The sequence below is a fragment of the Carcharhinus amblyrhynchos genome, chromosome 9 (genome assembly GCF_965287045.1).
Source record: "Carcharhinus amblyrhynchos chromosome 9, sCarAmb.v2.hapA, whole genome shotgun sequence".
Taxonomy (NCBI): domain Eukaryota; kingdom Metazoa; phylum Chordata; class Chondrichthyes; order Carcharhiniformes; family Carcharhinidae; genus Carcharhinus; species Carcharhinus amblyrhynchos.
In genome coordinates, this window is record NC_137332.1 from 43,561,396 (window position 1) to 43,585,375 (window position 23,980).

Genomic DNA, 23,980 nt, shown 5'->3' on the forward strand with positions numbered 1-23,980 from the left:
GACCTTTCCAGCTGCACTCGCTCCAAAACCGAAAAATCCTGCCGGAGGTCAACGGAACTTCCCATTGTTCACCACCACCTGCTACAATTCCTGTGGGAAGCAGGACGGGGGAAATTCCACCCATCTAACAAAAAAACACAGGGCATGTTTCACATTGTTATGAAGGAAGTAGGGGGGGTGCCTCAACATTCTGGCAAATCCTCTCTGCACTGAGATCGAGGAAGCATGTTTAAGAGGCGCCCCGATCAGACAAAACAGCAATAAAAAGCAGCGCCGGGCACATTGCCAAGGCACTGCCTAGCCCATGTGAGGATCCTCCCGTGGTCTATATTCAACTTTGTGCCCCCAGAGGGATCCCCACAATATGTTCATGTCGGGGTGAACCTATTGTCATGTCGTCATGGTGTGAAAATACAGCAAGGGACCACTATCTGGTAGATGGGGTAATTAATCATTAGCTAATGTATTAAAATGAATGTAAATTAGATTCACACCTATTATGGGCATGAACCTGATTACTTCACTGGCAAGGGGCAGTGAAAATCTGAACTCATGATCTCACCAGCAAGCTTTGGGATTTCCAGTTTCATGCATCTTGTGCCCTTCACCAACATTACCATTGTTGGTGAACATGGGCTCAAATCACCACTTCCTCTCGATAACAACCCTGTCAAGCCCCCTGAAAATCCTATATGTCTCAATAAGATCATCTCTCAATCTTTGAAACGCCACTGAATACAGTCTCTACATAGTTAACCTCTCCTCATCAGAAAATCCCTCCATACCCGGGTTCAACCTAGTGATCCTTCTCCGGCCTGCCTCTAACACCAGACTCTCTTTCTTTAGATAAGTGGACCAAAACTGTTCACAGTCTTCCTGCTGTTGCCCAATTAGTGTGCTAACAGCTGTGACACCATGCTGTCCTTATCCAAATCATTAAATTTGTAAATAATTGTGGCCCTGTCTAATTCCACTAGTTACAGGTTGCCATCCTGTTGCAACTCTCTGTCTTCTATCAGTTAGCCAATCCTCTATCCATGCTAATATACCACCTACAACACCATGAGCTCATATTATTAAGTAGCTTTTTGTGCGGTACCTTATCAAACACCTTTGGGAAATCCTAGTATATTACATCTTCTGGTCCCCCTTTATCTATCCTGCTTGTTGCCACCTCAAAGAATTCTGATAAATTTGTCAAGCATGATTTCCCCTTCATGAAGCTATGCTGACTCTGCTTGATTATGTTATGTATTTCATCTATTACATCCTTTATAATACTCTAACATTTTCCCATTAACTGAAGTTAATTTAACTGGCCGACAGTTTTTTTTGTCTCCTTCCTTTTTTGAAAGATGTTACATGGGCAGTTTTCCGATTCTCTGGGGCTTTTCCAGAATTTCAGGATTCTTGGATGATTACTACCAGCGCATATACCATCTTTGTAGCTACTTCTTTTAATATCCTGGAGTGCAATCCAAGAGGTCTAGGGGAGTTATCAGCCTTTAACCCCATTAGTTTCCCTAATACATTTTCTCTAGTGATAATTATTGTATTTATTTCCTTTCCCCCACTACCTTCTATCCCTTGATTTAGTATTTTTGAAATATTGGTGTCTTCCACTGAGAAGGCTGATGCAAAGTATTTGTTTAACTCCTCTGCCATTTTCTGATTCCCCATTATTATTTCTCCAGCCTCATTCTCTAAGAAGCCTATGTTCACTTTAGCCTTTCTCTTCCTTGTTATATTTTTAAAGAAGCTCTTGCTGTGCATTTTTATATTAATTATGAGTTTACCATCTGGATTATCTCCCTCTTTATTATTTTTTGGTCAACTTTTATTCGTTTTTAAAACTTTTCTAATCTCTGGTTTACCGCTAATCTTTGCCACATTAAAGACAGAATTCTCTGGCCATTCACGTCAGCAGGATTATCCAGTCTCGCCAGTCAAGCAGGGTTTTGCAGTGGTGTGGGGTGACATCAATTGGCAGCAGCAGGATCAGAGACTCCTGCCGCTGGTGACCAGCAAACCATCTTCCAGCACCGGGAAATATGCAGCTGGGAAGCCGGAGACACTCACCCTTTATGTTTTTTCTTTCAGTTTAATATTATCCTTAACATCCGTGGTTATATAAATGATGTAACCAATCATAGAAACCCTACAGTGCAGAAAGAGGCCATTTGGCCCATCGAGTCTGCACCGACCACAATCCCACCCAGGCCCTACCCCCATATCCTACATATTTACCCACTAATCGCTCTAACCTACGCATCTCAAGATAATAAGGGGCAATTTTAGCATGGCCAATCAACCGAATATCTTTGGAGGAAACCGGAGCACCCAGAGGAAACCCATGCAGACACAAGGAGAGTGTGCAAGCTCCACACAGACAGTGACCCAAGCCAGGAATCGAACCCAGGTCTCTGGAGCTGTGAAGCAGCAGTGTTAACAACAGTGTTACTGTGCCGCCCATGGTAAATGTGATAAAAAAAAATTGCAGAAAAAATGTCATAATAAATGTCTTAAAAAATCACAGAAAATAAAACCCTCATATGCTGGTATTTAATTTCCTGTTCTGTTTAAATGCCATCGTTGCCACCACGGAATTGATCCATATGGAAATGATCCACATCTGAAACTCTTCCCTGAGAATTGCTCAGCATGTTCCCTGATGTGATATGGTGAACTTAGTGATAGAAAACCAATTGAAGCAAAGGTTGAGGACTTACATGGGCTGAGCAACATAACATGACTCCAGCATTTCTTTGTTTAACAACAGTGTATTAACGTGTTATATTTAATCTCTCAAAACAGACTGAATCTGAATGGATTCATCTATATCCAGGCATGAACTACAGTCAAGACGATATAGACATGAACCGAATCTGGTATCTACACACCACCATTGTGGGATCAAAAGGTCAGGACAGCTTTCGCTTCCATGTTACAGATGGGGATAACTCCTCACCTTCACAGTATTTTTATATATCCCTAAAAAACATGAAGAAAGGTGAGTAAATTATAATTCCGGACAAATCTCTTTATGTAGCTTAATTTTAAAATATATCAGCTTTATGCATATATGTGTTTGGCATAGAATTGTCAGAAGGGCATAGTGGAAAAATTATCTGTTTGAAAACCAAAAAGATCTGGTATTATGCATTTGACAGCATCATTGCTATGTGTATTTGGGAAAATTTACAAGTATGCAACACAACGGGCGGAATTTTACTGACATGTCTGCCCAAATTTTGCACGATCCTGCCCGAGGCCAATGGAGAATGCCGTTCTCCGAGCTGAGCCAGCCCTGGAACCAGGGCTGGCGTGCTGGTAAAATTCCAGCCAATGTCTTTCCTCTACCTCGCCCTTGCTGGGGAATAAATCCAAGTGACAAATAATTTTTCAACTTGCAGTAACCTGATTTAATGTAGCCTTACACTGTGCTACTAAACTCACATGTGACTTAGATGAAATTATGATTTTTCTGTGCAGTTTTTCTATGAACCTGTAAGGTAAGTTCTTTTTAACCAACATCTAGCAGCTTTTGTGTGCCTGACCACTAAGGATGAGAAGGATTTTCACTGTTTTGAAGACATTCTACAGATGCAGCTTGACATGACGATACGAGTGAAGCTTGTGTCACTGGGTGTCAATTGCCAAAGTCAAGATCCTACTATGAGAAGCAAGTGTAATCCTCATGAGAGTAGCAAAGTCTATAGTGGTGTGATTGGTTGCCTTCACAAAAGCATTTTGCTTAGGATGGACATCATTTGATAAATAATGATATCAACTATCAGTTCCTGCCATTGAAGTTGAGGAATATCATAAACTGAACTTTTATGGAATCTGATAATCATTCCTGAAGAAGTAATACAGATTATGTGGCATCTTTTCCAGGCAAGGGGAGAGAGGTTTGGGTGGATGTGGGAAGTTAAATCCCTTAAAAGTGATGATGGGTTAGAAGCCTGACATCATGCTATGCTCTTCCAGGTTTTACTCAGTTGAATTCGCAGGCAAGCAGTCAACCATATGCAGCTACAAGGGGAAGAATTAATATATTTAAATAGCTCATTAAGTTGTGTTTTAACCAAGGATTTACCAGCCAGCGAGCCTACTTCCTGAGCTGTCAACAAGTTGCCAGGGTCACCAAAGTGAGTGGACAGCAACATGAGGTTCTTTGATGAAACTGAGAGGCAGGGAAACCCTTGAAACTGAAGAGCTGCAGCCATAGCCAGGTGAAAGGTTGCTGCTCACAATATTCCTTCTCAGAGAGTGCATTCACTCAGGTGAATGCCAACTTCTTGGAAATCACTTAACTGGTCTTACACTTCACACCCCGAGTTGCACTTCCCAGCTGCCAGCCTTCACCACAGCAAGGAAACAGATCAAGCAGTTCCACCTCTCCTTCCCACAAAAAGCAAGAGGAGCACCAACATCAACAGCACAGTAGCAGTTGCCTTCACCTCAGCTTCATGCTGTCCACAGGACAGAGGGAATGGACACAGAGGGCGGAGTTTTATGGCTCCTTCTGGTGGCAGGATTTCCCAGTCCCAGTGTAGTCAATGGACCTTTAAACAGCTTGATGCATTTTCCAGCCTAGGAGTTGTAAAATTCTGTCCAGAGATTCAGCTCCAAGGAGACGAAACCCCCAGTGGAGGATCAGCCCTCATGACGTATCAGAGCACCAGCGGCTCAGGAAGTTTGGGTTTTCCTGCTAGGTTGTTCTGACATCTACAGCCTCTTGGAACAAGACCTCCTTCCGCGTAGACCAGGTGAGTTTGCGTTGCCAGTGACTGAAAAGGTGTCTGCCACTGGAGGGTCCCGCCCAGATCTCTACATCTCCGTGAGTTTGTGCACTCTCTTCTGGGAGGAGAGAAAGCAGAGAGATGTGAGAGTTAAAAATTGTATCTGTGGAGAGGATGAAGGATAGCATTTGTGGAAGGTAACTGTGAGGCATCAGTGCCAGAGATCAATAGGATCAGTGCGAGAGTTGGCTGTTCGGATGAGAAATGAGAAGATGCTGAGGGAGAAAGGAACACGTGGAGCTGAAAGGTATGTCGTTCTGGGAGTGGCTGTGCAAAAAAGTGAGCGGGCAGAATTTTTCATGCGCCTCAGCATGTTTTGCAGCAGCGGAGGTGGCCCATCATTGTCCAGTGGCATGATCTTCCAATCCAGTCAAATGGGGGTTTCCTGTTGTTTGCACCCTTAGCAACCAGGGAAAACACCACAGGGGGCTCACCGTTGACAGGATTGGTTGATTCTGTTGGTGGGAATGACCAGAAAATACAGTTGCTGGAATTTTCCCATCCTGCCCACCATGGGAATCGGAGAGGGTGTGGGGCGGACCATGCAAAGGTCCCTTGACCTCAGGCAGGATTTTACCGTTTTGGGACGAGCAAGGCCATAAAACCCCACTCAGTGTGTAGCACATGAAAGTGCTACTTCACTCATTGGTATTGCCCACCTGAGACCCTGTATTCTCTTGGTGCACCATCTCCAGGTTGGAGAATGGAAAACCAAGCTGCTGACTGACTGAGAAAACTTCTTCCACATTCGCCAGGTTGGAGAGGTTGTCCTCTTCCTTATGCCCTTGGGAAAGATCACCTCCCTGCAGCCTCGCAGAGTCCACAACAGGAGAAGCAGGTAAGAGTGAAGAGACCCAGGGAACAACCTTCCCAGGCGTCCTCTCCAGTCACGGTAACTGCAAAAATCCACATCCTGGTGAGAGACCTTGTAATCCGCAGCAAGGTTTTCTTTCATTAGAAATCTCTTCTTTGACTGTGCCATCTCTGGTCGAGGAGCCCAGAGGCAGGATGCTAATGATATGGTTCTGTTAAAGAGGCAAAATCCATCACCTAATCACACAGGTTCCTGACCCATTAATGGTTCTCCTGTTTTAACAGGAGCAATGTTTAGAAAATTCCATCCGAAGAAACTCAGACCTAGAAACACCAATTATTGAATCTGAAGATGGAGTTAGGATTGTATGTCCATCATGGGAACTATTTAAACAGCTGCTTCAGGGTTTTTGTTAATCATGTTAATCACAGAGGAGATGTCAGGGGTAAGTTTTTCACTCGGAGGGTGGTGGGTGAGTGGAATCGGCTGCCGTCGGTGGTGGTGGAGGCGAACTCGTTGGGATCTTTTAAGAGACTTCTGGATGAGTACACGGGATTTAATGGGATTGAGGGTTATAGATAGGCCTGGTAGGTAGGGATACAATCAGTGCAACTTGTGGGCCGAAGGGCCTGTTTGTACTGTAGCGTTTTATGTTCTATGTTAATTTCTAGCAGCCTCTAACTTACTAGGAAATGACATAAAGGTTTCTTAAAAATTATGTTTATTGTATAAATGTCTCTTTAATTGAACCTGCTTTTGCTGCTACTTAACAACTTTACAGCCACAAAGGGCAGGATTTCCCAGCCTCGCTCACCTCAAAACCATGAAATCCCATTTGAGGTCTACCCATCTTTGCATGGTTCACCCTTCACGATCAAAGAACTGCTCTTAAGTAGAAGTCTGTATGTAGAAGAAGCGAATACTGGAGTATAAAGAAAGGTGCCTGCAGTACCTTAGATAGTCAGGCCAGACTCTTCCTGCCTGGTCCTGTTTCCGACTATCAGCTGCATCTCTTTCCAAGCAATGTTCGCTTCTACGTCTGGACACCTTCGACATCTGGACGTCTCCAGCTGCATTCATCCTTTTTCTGACATTGGAAGGAGTTGCGAGAAGTGCAACATACAGTTTTGGCCTCCTTATTTGAAAAAAATAACTACTTTGGAAGAGGTTCAAAGAAGGTTCACTCAACTAAATCCTAGGATGAAATATTTATCTTATGAAGAAAGGTTGAGCAGCGTTGGGGCCTAAACCCACTGGAGTTGAAAATGGGTGATCTGGTGGTTTTTCAAGAGCAAAGACAAAGAACAAAGTTCAGAAGAATGAGAGGTGAGCTTATTGAAACATAGGCGTCTTACCAGCTTGTTCTGCCGGTCAATTGTGGAGTGAGCCGGTAAGATTGCGCAAGAGGCAAATATTGAGTTTTCACCCAGTTTCTCGCCTCTTGCGATCTTATCAGGCCCAGATTTCCGGTGAGGTTCTTCCAAGACACGAGATTGATTATAATATTTAAATGCTGATTTAAATATTATTAATGAGCTTGGGGTACAATTGTCCAGGCCCATATGCCATAGTAGCCTAGCTGGATCCAGTATGGTCCCCACCAACAGGGCCTTGATGTGGTGGTCTGGCTGGTAGGATTGGCAGCCATTCAGGTCCCACGGGAGATCAGGGACAGGTGATGCAGTGCCAGCCTGGAACTTGGCACTGCCACCCTGTAACTGCCCACTGAGCACCAGGCAGTGTCAAGGACATGGCGCAAGAGAGGGTGGGGTCCAAAGGGAGACAAACAGGGGGAGCTGCACACTTTGCAATTGGTGATTGGCTGCGGCAGTGATTGAGCAGGCTGTGGGGGGGGGGGGGTGGTGTCGGCTTATCAACCGGGCCATGGTTGGGGGCGAACAGCTGGTGAGGGTGATCGGCTGGCTTGGGTTGGGCCAGGATTGAGGGGCGGCAAATGAGTGGCCCGGTGGGGAGTGGTGAGCCAGGGTAGGCCAAGCCGAGGGGCAGTGATCAACTGGGCCTGTGGGGGATGATGGGCTGGGCCGAAGAAAGTGCGGGAGCTGATCAGCTGGGGAAGATAGGAATTGTTGGGGGGGAAGTGGATGATATCCTGAGGGGGATATAGGACTAATGGATCTCTCTGTTCTGTTGCAGTAAGATCTCTCTGTTCTGATGCATAGAGCAGGGAGATTTGCGTATGCACAATTGTGTCCTTGACTATGAGTAACCGGCTTTATAGCAAGCTTAGGCCCCATCCTCTGCCTCTACTAGCAGGAAACAGATTGCACATAGTTTATTGCAGTATTTTGTTTATGGCCTCACTGAAAAAATGGATCTGAAACTCTCCTGATTTCATGCTCGTTTGGTACTTAGAACTTATTGGTATGGTCACCCCCATAAGTTCTTGAGAGGATGAAGGGGCTAGATAGGGTAGAGGTAGAGAGATTCTTTCCACTTAGAAAGGAAAACAGAACTAGAGGGCACAGCGTCAAAATAAGGTGGGGGGAGGGGCAGTTTAGAATGGAGATGAGGAGGAACTTCTTCACTCAAAGGGGAGTGAATTTCTTTAATTCTGTGCCCATTGAAGTGGTGGAGACTACCTCGTTGAATATATTTAAGTTACGGGTAGATAGGTTTCTGATAGACAAGGGAATTAAGGGTTATGGGGAGAAAGCGGGAAAGTGTAACTGATCCACTTCAGGTCAGCCATGATCTTATTGAATGGCGGGGCGGGCTTGAAGGGCTAAATGGCCTACTCCTGCTCCTATTTCTTACGTTCTTATGTTCTAGGACCAAATAGTGTGGATTTCAGGTAATGTTTCCTCTTGAGAGGGAAAATGAAACTCGGGAAATTTGTTCAAGAGTAAGGGATGGGAATTTCCGGCCCACCTCACTGGTAGGACCTTCCTACCGAAATTGACCTCTGTCACGGGTTCCCCAGCAGTGGGATGGGCAAACAATGCAAAACGCCATACACTGCAGCAGGACTGGAAAATCCAGCTGGGAGCCAATAGCAAACCACTGCCACTGCATAAAAACCTGCTGCGGGGGCTGGTGGGGTTGCTGGGGTTGGAAAATCCCAGCCAAGAGGTCTCCCTTTTTAAGGGATGTGATGGCCTAGTGGTATTATCGCTAGACTATTAATCCAGAAATGTTCTGAGGGCCCAGGTTCGAATCCCACCATGGCAGTTGGTAGAATTTGAACTCAATAAAAAAATCCAGAGTTAAGAATCTATTGATGGCCATGAAGCCAGTGTCGATTGTCGGAAAAACCCATCTGGTTCACTGATGTCCTTTAGGGTAGGAAATCTGCTGTCCTTACCTGGTCTGGTCTACATGTGACTCCAGAGCCACAGCAATGTGGTTGACTCTCAACTGCCCTCCGAAATGACCTAGCAAGCCATTAAACGGGGCAACTAGAGAAGGGTAATAAATGCTGGCCAGCCAGTGACACCCATGTCCCATAAATGAACAAAAAAAACAGGTGAGGGGGATTTGTTTTCTCTCTGAGGGTCATTAGCATTTGGAAGGTAGGGGGGACTGGGTCTTTAAATTTATTCAAGGCACAGTTAGATGAATTCTTGTTAGATGAAGGAGGAGAGGATTATGGAAAGCAGACAAGACAGTGAAACCACAACCAGCACAGCCATGATCTTATTGAATGACAGAGTAGGCCTGAAGGTCCAAATGGCCTACTTCTGCTTCTGTGCCCCAAGATCCTATTGTTACAGACCCCAGAGGAATAAAATAAGAAATATTTAGCTTTAAAATGGGGGTTAGGCCTGAAAGATTGGGAACCACAAGTCCCAGTAAACCTAAGCAGTCTCTGCACATGTTTTTGGAAAGGCCACATATGCACAGATCATTCCTTTTTGTAATCTTTGTGTTCTACGCATGTAGCTGGAGAATGGCCATACATGTGCAGGTGGTTGGGATCCTGTTTAAAAACTTTCTAAATGGGTTTACACATATGCACAAGTTTGTTCTTTTCTGTATTTTTAAGTTTAAAGGGAGCCATGCACCTGCGCAGATGAGGAAACAAAAGCCAAAACAATACAGGACTAGAAGATGAGGTGGCTCAGAAGCAAAATGCCATTACACAGAGGCACACTAGAAGCAGGACGAGAGCTGAAGAGGCTCAGAATAGAATGAAGTCCCAACAAACCAGGGAGGGAGAGGAACAAGTCCCAAGTTGATATCTAAATCAAGGAACAAATTAAGGGATCGTGAACAAATCCTGTTCAGTGAATTTAAGAGTGAGGAGCACATGAAGGCTCCAAGTTTAAAGTGAGATCACTGCTGGAAGCAGACTTAAAGCAAAATTTGCCCAGAAGATGCAAGGAGACCAGTCAAAGGTTAGTGACTCCTTGGTATGGGCCTGAGAAGCAATGGTGGGTTATGTTGTGCAGCTGGATATCTGGGAGATTGTGTGGAAACCAAAATTTGAATACAAATGGCAATCCAAGGGAAAGGAACATCAGAAAGAAAGGTTGCAATCCTGGAGGCGGATCCTTGGTGAATCTATCTGAGGGAAAGCGACATTTGGGAGAGGAGTCCAAATTGAATTCTTTGTGACGAACGGAAACACTAATGTGAAAAATAGAGTTGGGAAGTTGATGAGGAATCCATACCATCTACTTTGGGTGGCATCTGTCACTTGGTTTCAGAATGTGGAATGTCTAACCACTAGGGACTTTAGAGTATAAGATAGATTTTGTAACTTGAGCTATCCTTATAAATCTCTCTCAAATATGTATATATGGTATAGTTGTGGTTCATCTTTTATAGTTCTTGTTGAATAAAAGCTTAATTCTTTTGTTAAAACTTCATCAGTTGACTCCGTTCAGTAGCCACCCTCCACTTTTCTAAACAAAAAACAAAAGGTAGGATCCACCAGGCCAGGCTACACCCTGGGATCTGACTTGTAGAGTAATAGTATCAGCTGGGATCGTATAACGATGCACAATGGATCCAGACCAAGACAACATTTCACATTCTCCTCATCAACATGAGCAAGCACCAGCACAGCCACAAACATCCCAGAGGATGAAGTTTATTACCTTGAGGAACCAGCACAGGGTTAATCACAGGGCACAGGATCTGGGCAGATAGGGAGAAATTATGGGTGGGATTTTCCAGCCTTGCTCACCTCAAAACTAGAAAAACCTGCCCAAAGCCAATGGATCTCATTCACTCCAATTTCCATGACATGTGGGACGGCAAAATTCCAGCCTATAAGGCAGAAGGGTCAAGAACCAGGGGACCTTTAGTTAAAGTGACTGGCAAAAGAACTAGAAGTGAAATGATGAGAAATATTTTTTAGGTAGCGAATGGTTTGGATCTGGAATGCATTTCCTGGGCCTGTATTGGAGGAAGAGTCCATTGTGGCCTTTAAAATAGAACTGGATAATTATCTGAACAGAAAAGGTATATGGAGTGAAAGGGATTGAGACTAGCTGTGTTGTTCTCACAGAGACCTGGCACAGACATGATGGACCAAATGGCCCCCTTCTGTCTTGTAACTATTCTCTGATCCTATGATGAAGATAAATTGGCAGTAACAGAGGAAGAGCAGAAACCCAATAGCCTGACAGACACACTGCTGCCATTAATGAATCATTAATAAGCAGTGTGGGTTGCTTTGTAATGCTGCTATTGCTATTTTGTGTGAAAGTAGATTAGAAATGTCGGCCATGCTGAGAATTGAATGTCCTCAATTTGACACATGTCAGAGCAGGTCATCCATTAAAACTGTACTCGATCCCTATGCTACACTGGGAGGAGGCAGAGGCGGTAAAGTTTGGAAAAGAGGTGATCATGGCTGCCAATAATACTGAAGTTTCAATGGTGCAGATTGGCTCCAGATATCCTTATAGCAGATGGCATAGTTCTGTAAATGGCTTGCTACTGATCTTGTTTATCCTTCACCTTTTGGCATAGCTACTGCTCCATGTGCTCCAGGCCTCCAGTCATGGCCTATGCAGCTGTGGAACATTGACTAATAAAGGCAGGGAAATACTTTTTGAAGGCAGAGTTATCCCAGCTGCTGGGGAACAAGCTTTATTAACAAAGGGCTAACAGAACTAATATTTTATAGTTTGTTTTTCACTTTGTGAATTACTTGATGTCAACTTCACAACTGGCTGCAGGTGCATGCTCGAGGTCAGAAGCTCAATATATTTCAAGTCTATTCTCCTTCAGTGAATAAGGAGACTTGTCAATGATTTGAAACTAGGTCTTGTAGAATTGAGATACCTCTTGCCTTTGGCTATAGTTGTTCCCTTTTTAAGCAGACAACATCAAGACAGTCTTCATGCTATCACAAGGAATGTGTTAGAAGGCAGTGCTGGTGAGAACATCATACATTCTATTTGATTCTTCCATTGCTTCCCTATACAACTGTGTGGAAACGAACACTTAGAGAAGAAGAAATGGGGTGTGTTGAATTTCCTGGTACATCAGACATGTTGCTGATAAGTTGCAAATGGTGCTCAACACAGTGAAAACAAGATAGCTGCAACTGAAAATAATGCTTCTTAAAATACATTGTTATAAGTACACTTGCCAGCTTTGGAAAGATTAGTTATCTTTCTCCATCCATGTAGCCATACATACGTTGCATGAGGTGGCACTCACTACCAAGGCAACCTTCCTTTGTTACAGCTTATGTGCTAACTTCATTTCATTTGGGCTTAAATATACATTATTTCTTGTCAGATTACAGCCTAGGGTCTTTAAATTTGTTGCTTGGTGCCCTTATATCACATCAACCTTGTGTGCTAAAGTAAGTGACACTGCTCAAGTTATATAATGGCTTTCCTGACCCTTTCAGCTGTTACTAGAGCACTGGATGTTCCTGGGCTTGGAGGACATTAATGGCACCAATAGGCTGACATGAATATTCACTGAAGATGCACTGACTAAAATTTGACTTATTTTTAGTGGCGTAACACCAGTAGGATAAAATGCCATTCTGCTGCTATTTTGAAGGTAAACTGGGGCAGGAAGAAATTCTAGTCCAAAACATCCTGAAGTTTTGAAATACTTTCTTACTAACCACTGTATCAAGCTATCAGGTAGTTGCTTTTTCAGGAAGGGTACTAAAAGCTCTTTCAAACATATGTGGCCATGTCTAAACATATATTGCCCTTTTACTTATTTCTGACCCAAGTAAATAGATCAACAAAACTTTTGACTGTTCCCAGCAGAATGTTCAATCAGTCAGTGTCAAACACCCACTGTCCTATATAGGAAAAACATCGTACTTGTTATGCTAACATGTGTATTAACTTGCAAAGATCATACATTGAGTTGCATAATGCAGGTGTTACGTTGGTTAAAATCTTTCATTGCATTCATTGTTGATCACCAGAATAACAGTATTGGTTTATTATTTTATGAAGATATCTTATCAAGTGCACGTGTCGGGTACAGCAGACATCAGTTGAAGTGGAATTAAATTGCTTATCGACCAAGTGCTGCGATCTTAACAGTAACCAAATGAAGTATTTTTCTCATAGCATCTAAATCAAGGAAACCAAATTACTTTTGAGGCTGATAATGAAACTCTAATGCCATCAAAAGGACTGGAGCCAGCATCTGAAAACACCATTGTTTGGAGCACGCATAAATTACCATCACTGGCACAAGCAAGCAATTAATCATCTATTAACAACTGAAAAGAGAACTTTACTTAATATATTGAGGAAAAAACAAATGTGCAAGATTTAAGTAAGCTGATCAGAACGGCTACCATTTCAAGTTCTTCAAAAAAATTTTAACAACCTTATTCCAATGTTTTAAGTACAGGGTGAATAAGTGGACAAAGAAGTTAGAGAGGACCTGTAGAGAAAGTATGGCAAACGTACTTCAAATCTGCAATAAAAATAGAAAATGCTGGAATTGCATTATCAACATCTGCAAGGGGAGTTGGGTGGTGGGCAATAAATTTAACCCTTCGACTGCACTCGGCAAAGGGTCACACACTTCAAGGTGAATTTGCTCTTTGTTTCCAGAAATGGTTTGTTTTTACTTCAGATCTGTAGTTTTTCTTTAAATTTCTATCTCTACTTCGATCTATTTTATGGGCATGAATGTTGGTTGATCAGAAGCATTTTGAATAGAGTTACCCACAGAATCAAATGAGGACGTAACAAAGCAACCCCGGTCATGTGCAAGCATTAATGTTGAGCACAAATCATGGAGGGGGGAGGGAGGGGGGGCGAAATCCTACTTCCAAATTTATTCTGAACACCTGCAGTTTTTTTTCTTTCCCTCGCGAAGAAATGCTTTGGAACCTAATGCTAACGTTATTTCAAGCCTAATTCATTGAAAAGCACTGTAGGGGCCCTCAATGGCGCATTAGAAATAAAAGAGTTTAGCCCAACTGCATGGTGTATTGATGTTTTTTTGTACATTGCAAATTGGCTGTGCTCAGTGGAGCACCAGCTGGAAGCTGTGTACAGAACCCATGTGTTCACCTTTAATGTACTGGAGCATACAGTAAAAGAACCCACTGAAAATGATGTCACATCAAGCTGCTTGACACATAATGCACTCTTTGATCTTCCACTTCTCACGGCAGTGCCTATCGTCAGAATTTATGAGGTGAATATAATCATTTAATATATCTTTTCTTTAACAAGTTGAGTATCTTCATGATTGATGGAGGCAAGTTTAGAAAATCTGGTAAATCTCCCTGAAATGGTGTCAGTCAACCTAGAGAACGGAGTTCAGCTTCTGCAGATCAGCATTGCTGCCAGCAAATGATTGGTACGAAAGAAATAGAAGCAGCCGGCTCTCTGGAGGCTGTGCCTGGCACCGTTTTCTGACGAACATTCACAGTCACAACTGGTGAGAACGAGGAGTGCCATCTGTAAACTGTAAATCCTGAACATTTACTCAATCTGCTGCACTGTGCTGACAATAGGGAGTTCATAAAATAAAAGCCACCTCACAAGTGAAAGCGGAGAGCTGCATTTTACCAATTAAATTAAGCTAATTCATCACTAACACAGCTGAGGCCTTGTTCATGGGTGACAATGTACGAGTTTTACTTTCTCTTTGCTTTCCCTTCCTCTCTCTTTTTAAAAAATTTCTATAGGTGACATTGTTGTACTCACCAAACCTGTAACTTTAAAAGAGGGTGACAGGGTCACCTTGACGACAGATGTTCTCAAGGCAACAGATGGCACTGGCAAACCCGAAGAGCTGTTGTTCGCCATCTCTGTGCCACCTGCACATGGTCAGATCGAGTACATCAATTATCCTGGAGTGGCCATTTCCAGTTTCAGCCAGTTGGAGGTAGCAGCCCAGAAGGTCTGCTATGTCCATGACAACAGTCGCGAGGCCAGCGCGGATGGATTCAGGTGAGGAAGCCAGCTCTGTCGTACTCTGGCCACCTTAACAATAACAATATTAATCAAACGCAAAAGTACTGATCACAACTGTCAGCTCTTGGTGATTAGGCAGCATATGTTTTGTTAACAGAACCTGATTTCAAAACTCACCTATACAACCCAGTGTTACGTAAACCCTCTGTAACTAATTACATGCATAAATTGTACAAGTTTTCTAAAATCATTATATTTAAATTTAATGTCACTACTTTAATCCTAACAGGAAATTAAAATAGCACTCACAAAAGCCCCTCAAATCCCCTAAGAGATAACACAAATATAATTTGATACAGACAATTGTATAGATTAGTTGAACAGAACATCCTACAGGGCATTTTTGTCAGGGATGACTGACCACTGAGAGTTCAAAGGGCTTACAGAGTAAGGATTTATATCCAGTTATAATCCCATTGTGGTATTTTATTGCTTACTTCGTGTAGGGGAACATTTGTATCAATCGTGACGAGTCTCTTAACTGTGATTATGGAAAACCACAATGTTGATGATAATTCAATATATTCAAATGGAATAATTCAAAAAAATCTACTCTAGCACTGAAAATAAGTTGTTTTTTTTTAGAAAACAGAGGTCTGTGTGGGATCCCATCCTTTGACTATGATGAAATAGATGTTTTTCATGAATGTTTATCACTTTTTTGTAGCTGGTACCTTCTGGCGTAATCTAGTGCCAAAGCCCAGCTCCCTATCAGCTCTGCTATAATTCATTCTCAGCATTTGGAAGTGATCTGGTTCCAGGTGATTTATTAAATTACTTTTTATTGTGCTACTCCTAACTTGTCCATCTGTTCCGCAGCTCCTAACTCACAATCTGTCTGTAGTTTGCAGAAAGACAAACTGTCAAGGCTTGTTCGTGCACCAACACTTGACAATTCTCTTTCGGATTAGATTAATACCAGTTGTGACAGATTTTAAAGCTTGAAAAGAGATGCAAAAAAAAATCTTATTAGAGCTTGTTGGAGCACTGATCAATTTTGACAGACACAGGCTGGGCGCCGGAGATAGAGCATAATTCATTTCACAAAAAAGGAGGATACAAAGAGTGTGTAGAATATGCTTTTGGAAATTTCAAAGGAAGCCACATCAAAATGTTTAAAAGATTAAGGAATAATCCTGTTATCAACAATTAGGGTGGGCTTGCGCACTGGCCATAAAGAAGGATGGGTATTGCTATTTGTGGGCTAGTAGAACAATGTCTAAAAAACACCAACAGATGATGGATGCAAATGATTAACAAAATGACTACCCTTGGCACAGACATTTGAATTTAAAGTGAAAACCTTTTCATCAGGATTGATTGGGATAATTACACTAAAAATGAGACTTCCTAACAGATGCCGTTATCTGCTATGGTGGAATTAAGCCCTTTCTCATTTAAACTCTTGTTTTCCCACAGATTTTTTGTCAGCAATGGGATGACAGTTAAAAACAGCACCATGGAGTTTAACATTGAGCGCACTGACCGTATCCGGCCCACGTTAGTCAATAATAAAGGTCTTCAGTTACCAGATGGGGCCATGTTGGTCATCTCTCCTGATAATCTTCAACTCTCAGATCCAGATACTCCCTTGATAAACCTAACCTACATTATTATCCAACCTCCTCAGTATGGCAACCTGTACCTGAAAGGAAATGTTCTTTCCCAAGACCACTTCACACAGCTGAATGTGAATAATTTGGACATTTCATACAAACACAATGCTGGGCCCTCTGCGCTTGACCACTTTACATTCATAGCTTCTGATCGAACCAATCATGGGTTTCTAGTCAATGGCCAGATGACAGAGGAGCCTGTTATATTCAGCATACAGGTACGTGGACATTATCTGTACAAAGACTGACTTAAATAAGAAGTAAGCAAGATAGTATTGTAACTTATAATTGAAATATTCTGTCAGCACTTATTAAAATAAATGACCAAAATTAGCCGTAGCTGATAAGAACAAATTGATCTTGAAGTAATCAAACCCTTAAATGTCATAAATTACATTAAACACTTCTAAATGCAGTACGCTCAGTCACTACTTCAATTGTTTTAAAACTGTTTTAGATGAGTAAAATTAGATTTTGCTTCTTTGACTATATTTTGTATTAATACTTTAATTATTTACCCACTCCAAAGCCAACTTCTCTGAACATTTTACTTCCACTGAATAGATTTTAACTGTAGTTATTTTGGGGAGTGTTATGAATACTTTTACTGAACCCAATGCCTCCAACCTCTTCCTATATTCGAACACAGCATTGACTAAATCTCAAATACAATCATTCAATTTTAAGAGATTAATTTAATTTCAAAAACTCTTTAAATTGAAAAGCTAAATTTTTAGTCAAATTTGTTTTGATTTGTTCAGTCTGTTTATAAATGAAAAAATACTGGAATGTAATTTGAAGAAATTTATTTCAGAGGAATTTTTTTTTTTAGTGGGGATTAGGAACAAAAACTTGGCAATGTGAAGTTGATGAGAATTATTTTTATACAGTGAGTTATTTTAATCTAGAATACACTTCCTAAAAGGCTGGTGGAAGCAGATGAAATCATAATTTTCAAAAGGGAATTGCACTTTTTGTTGAATTTTTTTTTCCCAATTTGACAGTCAAAAGATGTGCAGATTAGGTTGATTGGCCATGCTAAATTGTCTCTTAGTGTCAAGGAGTTGCGGGGATAGGGCCTGAATGGGATTGCTGTCAGGGCCAAATGGTCTCCTTCTGCACTGTAGGGATTCTATGATTCTATGGCTACAAGGAGAGACCAGTGGAGTGGAAACTACTACGAAAAATCTTCCAAAGAGCTAACACAGACATGATGGGATGAATGATCTTCTTCTGTGTTGATTTAAAGCTAAAATATCAAATGTATCAATGAGGCACCTATTACCATTATTTTATCCACTCTTTGCAAGCACAATCAAAATATCCCTTCACAGATACTCCCATGCAAGCATTTGTTAGTGCAGCAGCTATACAATTGAAACTTAGCAGCACTATTTCAATTCAAATATATATTAGTATTTGTCCAAGTATTAATTTTTGTTACAACTTCTACTGAGAAGTCTTGATCACTTTTTGAATGTACGATTTAGTGACGAATGACATATTCACTATAAACTAATTAAGCAGTGATAGTTTCAAGATATATAACTTTATTTTTTCTGAGTTGCATTCTGCTTTTTTGTTGAATTACAGTTCTTTTGTTTGTTTTTAAAGCTAAAAACTATCATTGTTTATTTTTTTAAGATATGTTCAGATGTCAGAAGATGTAACAAAATTAAATTCCCAGCGTACATCACAGAATTAATGGTGTTCAGTGTTCATAGGTCATTATAGTTAAAATTTTAGCGTTCTACTAATGTATAGTTGCATTCATTTCAATCTTTAATATTTAATAGAGCTATTTCAGTGCAGAAACACGTAATATTCAATAAAGGAAGTTAATTTACTATTTGTTTTAACACCTTTTTATTTTAGGTTGTTTGTGAACTTGCTTAATTAATGACATCATCCTTTGGGATCACTAGTATGCCATAATAAAGGCTTTTAATGTAAATTAATAGGCAGTGCCCATTAAACCGTGAATCACACATAAATAATTACTGCTTTAACATTCCAATAAATTAACTCCTTGAGTACTATGTTGCACCAGTATTTTGTAGCACACTAAAGTAATACAATTCCCCTTTCTTCAATAAATATAGTGCAAAAAAAATCTATAAATGTCTTGAAGTCTACTATACAGTTTTTGCTGTTGAAGCTACTTTAAAGTGATTTGCCCTTCATTGACCCTACTTGTAGGCCAGTAAACAGCTACCTCATTTTCAGGAGAACGGGAAGGTTCTTGTACCCATTTCCCTGCCTTGTCAAGACCCCATAAAATTCCTCTCCACTCGCCCCAGCTCACTGCAAAGGGACCTGGGTGAATTTTTAAAAGTTTGCAGAATGCTTAATTGATAGGCCCCATTTGCACCAAGAAAGAAAACCTCTTTTGAACCAGGGGTGTGGGAACTTTGAGCATGAGTCTCTGTCACAGACCCAATTGACAGGTGGGATTTTACCTCACTGATGTCTCATTCATCCCAAAACCTGTAAAATCCTGCCCGAGGTCAACAGACCTTTCCATTGTTCGCCCCTCACACTACGATTTCCAGGGCGGGCAAGGTGGTAAGATTCCGGCCAATGTTCCTGCAAGTCGAATAGAAGTTCTGATCTTTCCTTGACCTCCTGGAATTAGCCTTTACACATTTATGAGAAAGTGAAGTAAATGGCCTACATCCAATAGTGCAGGCTATTACTAATATTAAAAAGAATAGCACATAAATGGAGCCTTGGGATTAAAAGAAATGTTGTACAGTAGTTATACTACTGAACCAAAAATCCAGAGGCTGGACTGATAGTTAGTCTGAAGAACATGAATTCAGATCCTCCCATAACAATCATGAAATTCAAAAATCTGAGATAAAAACTGATATCAGTAAAAGTGTCCATAAAATTGTCAGAATGCTGTTAAATTCAACTGGTTCACTTACATTTTGTTACAGAATGAAACTTCTCACATTCTTATGTGGCTGAAGTTCTTGACTGACTCTTCACTGATCTACCACTCAATGATGTCAAAATGTTGACTTACCTCAACTGCCTTATGGCAACCAGGGCTGGACATTAAATGCCAGTGACAGTCATATCCTGAGAACAAATGAAAAAAAAACAGTAAGAGAAAAGGAACATTTGAGGGGTGCAAGGGTTTTGAGAAGCTGGGAAAAAAATGGATTTCAGTGCGATGGACAATGCAGTGCAGAACAAGAACAGGGGAGAAGTATGAGAAATGACTTATTTCGAGCACAGGAATACCAGAGAGGAAATTCAGAATAGTGATAAAAACAGAAAATGCAGGAAAATTTCAGCAGGTCTGACAGTATCCATGGAGAGAGAATAGAGTCAATGTAATGGGTCTCCACAGATGTTGTAAGACCTGATGAGATTTTCCAGCATTTTCTGTTTTTGCTTCAGATTCTAGCATCCACGATATTTTGCCTTTATTTCAGAACAGTAATGATATATTAGCACATGGTCACAGAAAAGAAAGATTGAAACAGAGCTGGAGGATTGTGTGTTGAAGGTAAGAGATGGGTGATTAATCATAGGACAAACCAAACCCATTTCTATTGTCCACAGTACACTGGTTAATTTGCTTTTGTAATTATAACCTCACGACCTGGGGCCTCTTATTTGAATAACCTCAAGGCTAAATCTATTAACTGAGCCAAATAAATTAAAAAACACACATTAACATAAATAGCGTGTTATCTATAAGTGGGAAGAAGTAAGTAGGTAATAAAGGATATTAAAGAGGACTTAACCCACATCCACTAAAAAAAAGAAAGGATTGCCAACAAATATGCAAATAGTTAATTAAAGACTAAATAGTAATTACAATATAAATCTTGTTGCAGAATAAAATTGCAATTTGTGATTAAGCCTATACTGAAGAATATGCTTGAATCAAAGTGAAGACATGTGTTTGTTTTGCATCATTTTCTTTCACTCAATCGTCATTCAACTGTAATGTTCAGCACTGCATTATTAAATCATTTCTGTGGTATGACAGACACATGCAGCACTAATACGAAATGCTAGAATTATGTAAATAACTGTATGTCACAGACCTACATAGCTTCAACGATGATTAAATACATTTTTATCTCATTTAACAGCACTTCCTTACATAATAAACCTAAAAGTTAGTGACTGGAAAAACAAGTTGGTTTCCTGTTCACAGGATGTCTGTTTAGTACCTACATGGGTTAATTAGGCAGGTGCTGATGCGGACTGAATCTGAGAGACATTTTTGGCAAAGCTTCAAAAGTGGATGTTCTGGAATAAATTAACTTTGCAGTTCTCAAGAGCTCCAAATCCAAGGTTGCACATTGCACATTGTAAATTTGAATTGGTTTAACTCAATGAAGTGTCTATCAGTATGTGCTTCCAACAATCATTCGAATAAGCACTTTTCTGAATTCTCTGAATAAACACTTCTCAATGTTCCCTTTTATACTTTTCTCCCCTATTTTACTGAAGGCATTCACATATGCTAGAATATGATTCCGCAAGCGCTGACAGCTCTCTAGTGCCAAGTGGCCACTTGCTCAAACAGGAAGGGAGGAATTTTACTTAACTTACTGGGCGCAAAACACGCAGGATTAGAGAGAATGCCATTGGCTTCATTAGAGAGTAAAATCAGTGCTATAAAACTAACATTGCATCTGACCTGGTCAGTCTTTTGACAGTCCCCTAAGCAGGCTACTTTACTAATGGTGGTGAGGAATGCATCACAGCCAAAAACACTCCTGCCTCCCCACCAGCCTTGCACCTGAGATCTCCAAATGCATATTTCCAGCTGATTTTCCTTCCCTGGCCTGAAGATCTCCATGTCACTCCTTTGGCCTGAAGTCTAGGGGGGAAAAAAAAGCAGCCAGTAGCTGCTATCCCTGATCCCACCAAAATATTTTTCAGAAATATCCTTTTGTTTCAAAATGTGTATAAAATGCTTCAAAAATTGAATTCTTGCTGATGTGATTGACTGAATATCCTTGTCTTCTTTAAAAAAGACCTAAAAGCAGTTTGTGATCAGAAACAAAGGTATCGTGCCTGTCATACAAATACTGGTTGAATTTCTTCAAACCAAAGCTATTAATAATCCTGTTTTCTCAATTTGTGAGTATCCTTTTTTGGTTTTTGAGAAGTTCTTGAGACATCCGCCATCTAACTCATGGGACGGAACTGCACCAATGCTAGATGGAGAAGCATTGCAAGTTGACACTAATTCCTGAGATGGGTTAAAATGCATCAGTAAACCCAATGAATGCAGCAATTGCTTCACTTTGTTAAAAGCTCCTTTCTGGGGTATCTTCCAGAACTATTGCTGGTGCTTCTTCAGCACCATATGTAAGGGGGCCAATAATGTCAACAAATTTGGTAGAAAACATCCATTGCTATTCACTATTCCTAAGAATGACTTCAATTCATTTGTACCTCTAGGACTAATGCCTCCTTTGTTGCACTGGACTTGTCTTTCATGGGGTGTAATCCTTGTGCATCTACAGAATACACCAGACTGACTACCTCAGTGGTTTTAAAAGTACATTTCACCTTCTTCAGACATACTTCAGCCTCTTGAAATCTCTTTAGCATCTCATCTAAGTTAGCTAGGTTCTCAGCCTCTATTGATTCAGTTATTAAAACATCATCCCATTATACCACAATTTGTGGCAGTCCTTGTAATAGACTTTCCATTGTTTTCAGTACATGCTGACAACACTCCAAAGGACAGGCACATGAACTGAAACATCACTTGTTTATAATCTCAGGAAGCATCCTCTAATTCAAGTTGCTGATATGTGTGGCTCATGTCCAGTTTTGCATATGATTGACTTGTGGCCACTTTGTGTATATGTCTTCAATTTTCAGGATTGGATACTTATTTAACTTGGCAGCCTGATTGATTGGTAATTTGTAGGCTCCAGAGATGCAGACGGTATTTTTAGGCTTTATCACAGAGACTATGGTTGTTGCCCAATCCACAAATTAAACCAAATGTATAATACCCAATTCTTCCAGTCTCTTCAATTCCATATTCAACTTCCCTTGCAAGGCATATGGTGCTGGTCTTGTCCTAAAGAAATGAGCCATTGCCTCTGGATCTATATAACCTACACCTGGCGGCCCCTTATTTTATCTAACTCATTGCAAAAAACATTCTCATATTTCTTAGTTAACTCAGGCAGTTCCCCATTCCCGAATTTGGAAGATCTTCATCCAGCTTAACATGATTACCTTAAGTCAATCACAGAGCAAAAATTTTGCCCTTGACCTGCCACTATTATTACTGGGAGCTGAGTGGACTGCTGCTGTTAGCTGACAGGTATGTGGTAATACCATTTGTGTTGATGGATTCTCCTGTGTAAATTGTTAGTTTTGATGCTGTACCCTGCAAACTCAATGGCTGGACTCTATCGTGTAAGTATTGAAATATGTGTTCTCCTATCACCATGGTAGAGACTCCAGGATCAATTTCCATCTTTAAGGTCTTATTGTTTATCAAAAGCATCACAGTGATGGGAGCTACCATGCCCATTTTCAAATTGAACAATGAGTGAATGTTTAAATCCTTAGCATTGGTTTCTTCTGTATCATGCACTTAAGATGCATTACTAACTCTGTTACTGGGTACACTAGACTTACTTTTACATCGGTGCCTTAAATAACCTTTCCAGTGGCAGAAAAAAAACCTTCAGCCTCTTAATACCTGCAGGCTTCAATGGAGTGATTACCCTGCACCAGTAAGACTTTACTTTAATCCTCTGGCCCTTGTAAATCTTCTTGCTCAATTCATGGATGCATTTGCCCCCCATTTTAAAATTATATCTTCACCTTTGGCACCATTGCTGGCTGCAGATTCCCACCCTAACTGGTGAATTGTGTTATGTTACATGCTCTGAATTTCCTGCTCCCTATCACCAGCTATCTCCAACACCTTCTTAAAATCTGCCTCTGCTAATAGCTTCCTTTGGATGGCCTCATTATTTATCCCGCAGTCTTACAGCATATTGTTGAGAAATGCTCCGAAGTTGCAGTGCTCTGAGATCTGCCTTAACTTGGTAATGTATATTGAAGTAGTTTCCCTGGGGCTCTCACAGTTGAGTTAAACTTAAATTGCTGCAATGTTACTGATGGCTTGGGGTGGTAGCATTATTTTCATCAATTCAACTATCTCAGTGAATGATGTGGAGTTGGGTTGGAGAATGTGAGGCTGCATATTAAATAGTAGGCCTGGGTCCTACAGATGCTCAGAAGGATTGTCTTTCTCCTCCCCTCCTCTTGTATTCTGTTGACTGGAAAATAGTAGCTTAAATGTTCAATGTATTGTACCTAATCCTCCATGGAGGTGTGAAA

General features: G+C 41.0%; 1 protein-coding gene across 1 annotated transcript in view; it reads left to right on the plus strand.

Moving 5' to 3' along the window:
• frem1b (Fras1 related extracellular matrix 1b) overlaps positions 1-23,980 on the plus strand; it is a 209,819-nt gene that overhangs the window by 146,045 nt on the left and 39,794 nt on the right. The window contains exons 23-25 of the mRNA XM_080195534.1: positions 2,815-3,010; positions 14,723-14,987; positions 16,431-16,845. Coding sequence (XP_080051660.1) covers positions 2,815-3,010; positions 14,723-14,987; positions 16,431-16,845 — 876 coding nt within the window. The remainder of the gene's footprint in view (positions 1-2,814; positions 3,011-14,722; positions 14,988-16,430; positions 16,846-23,980) is intronic.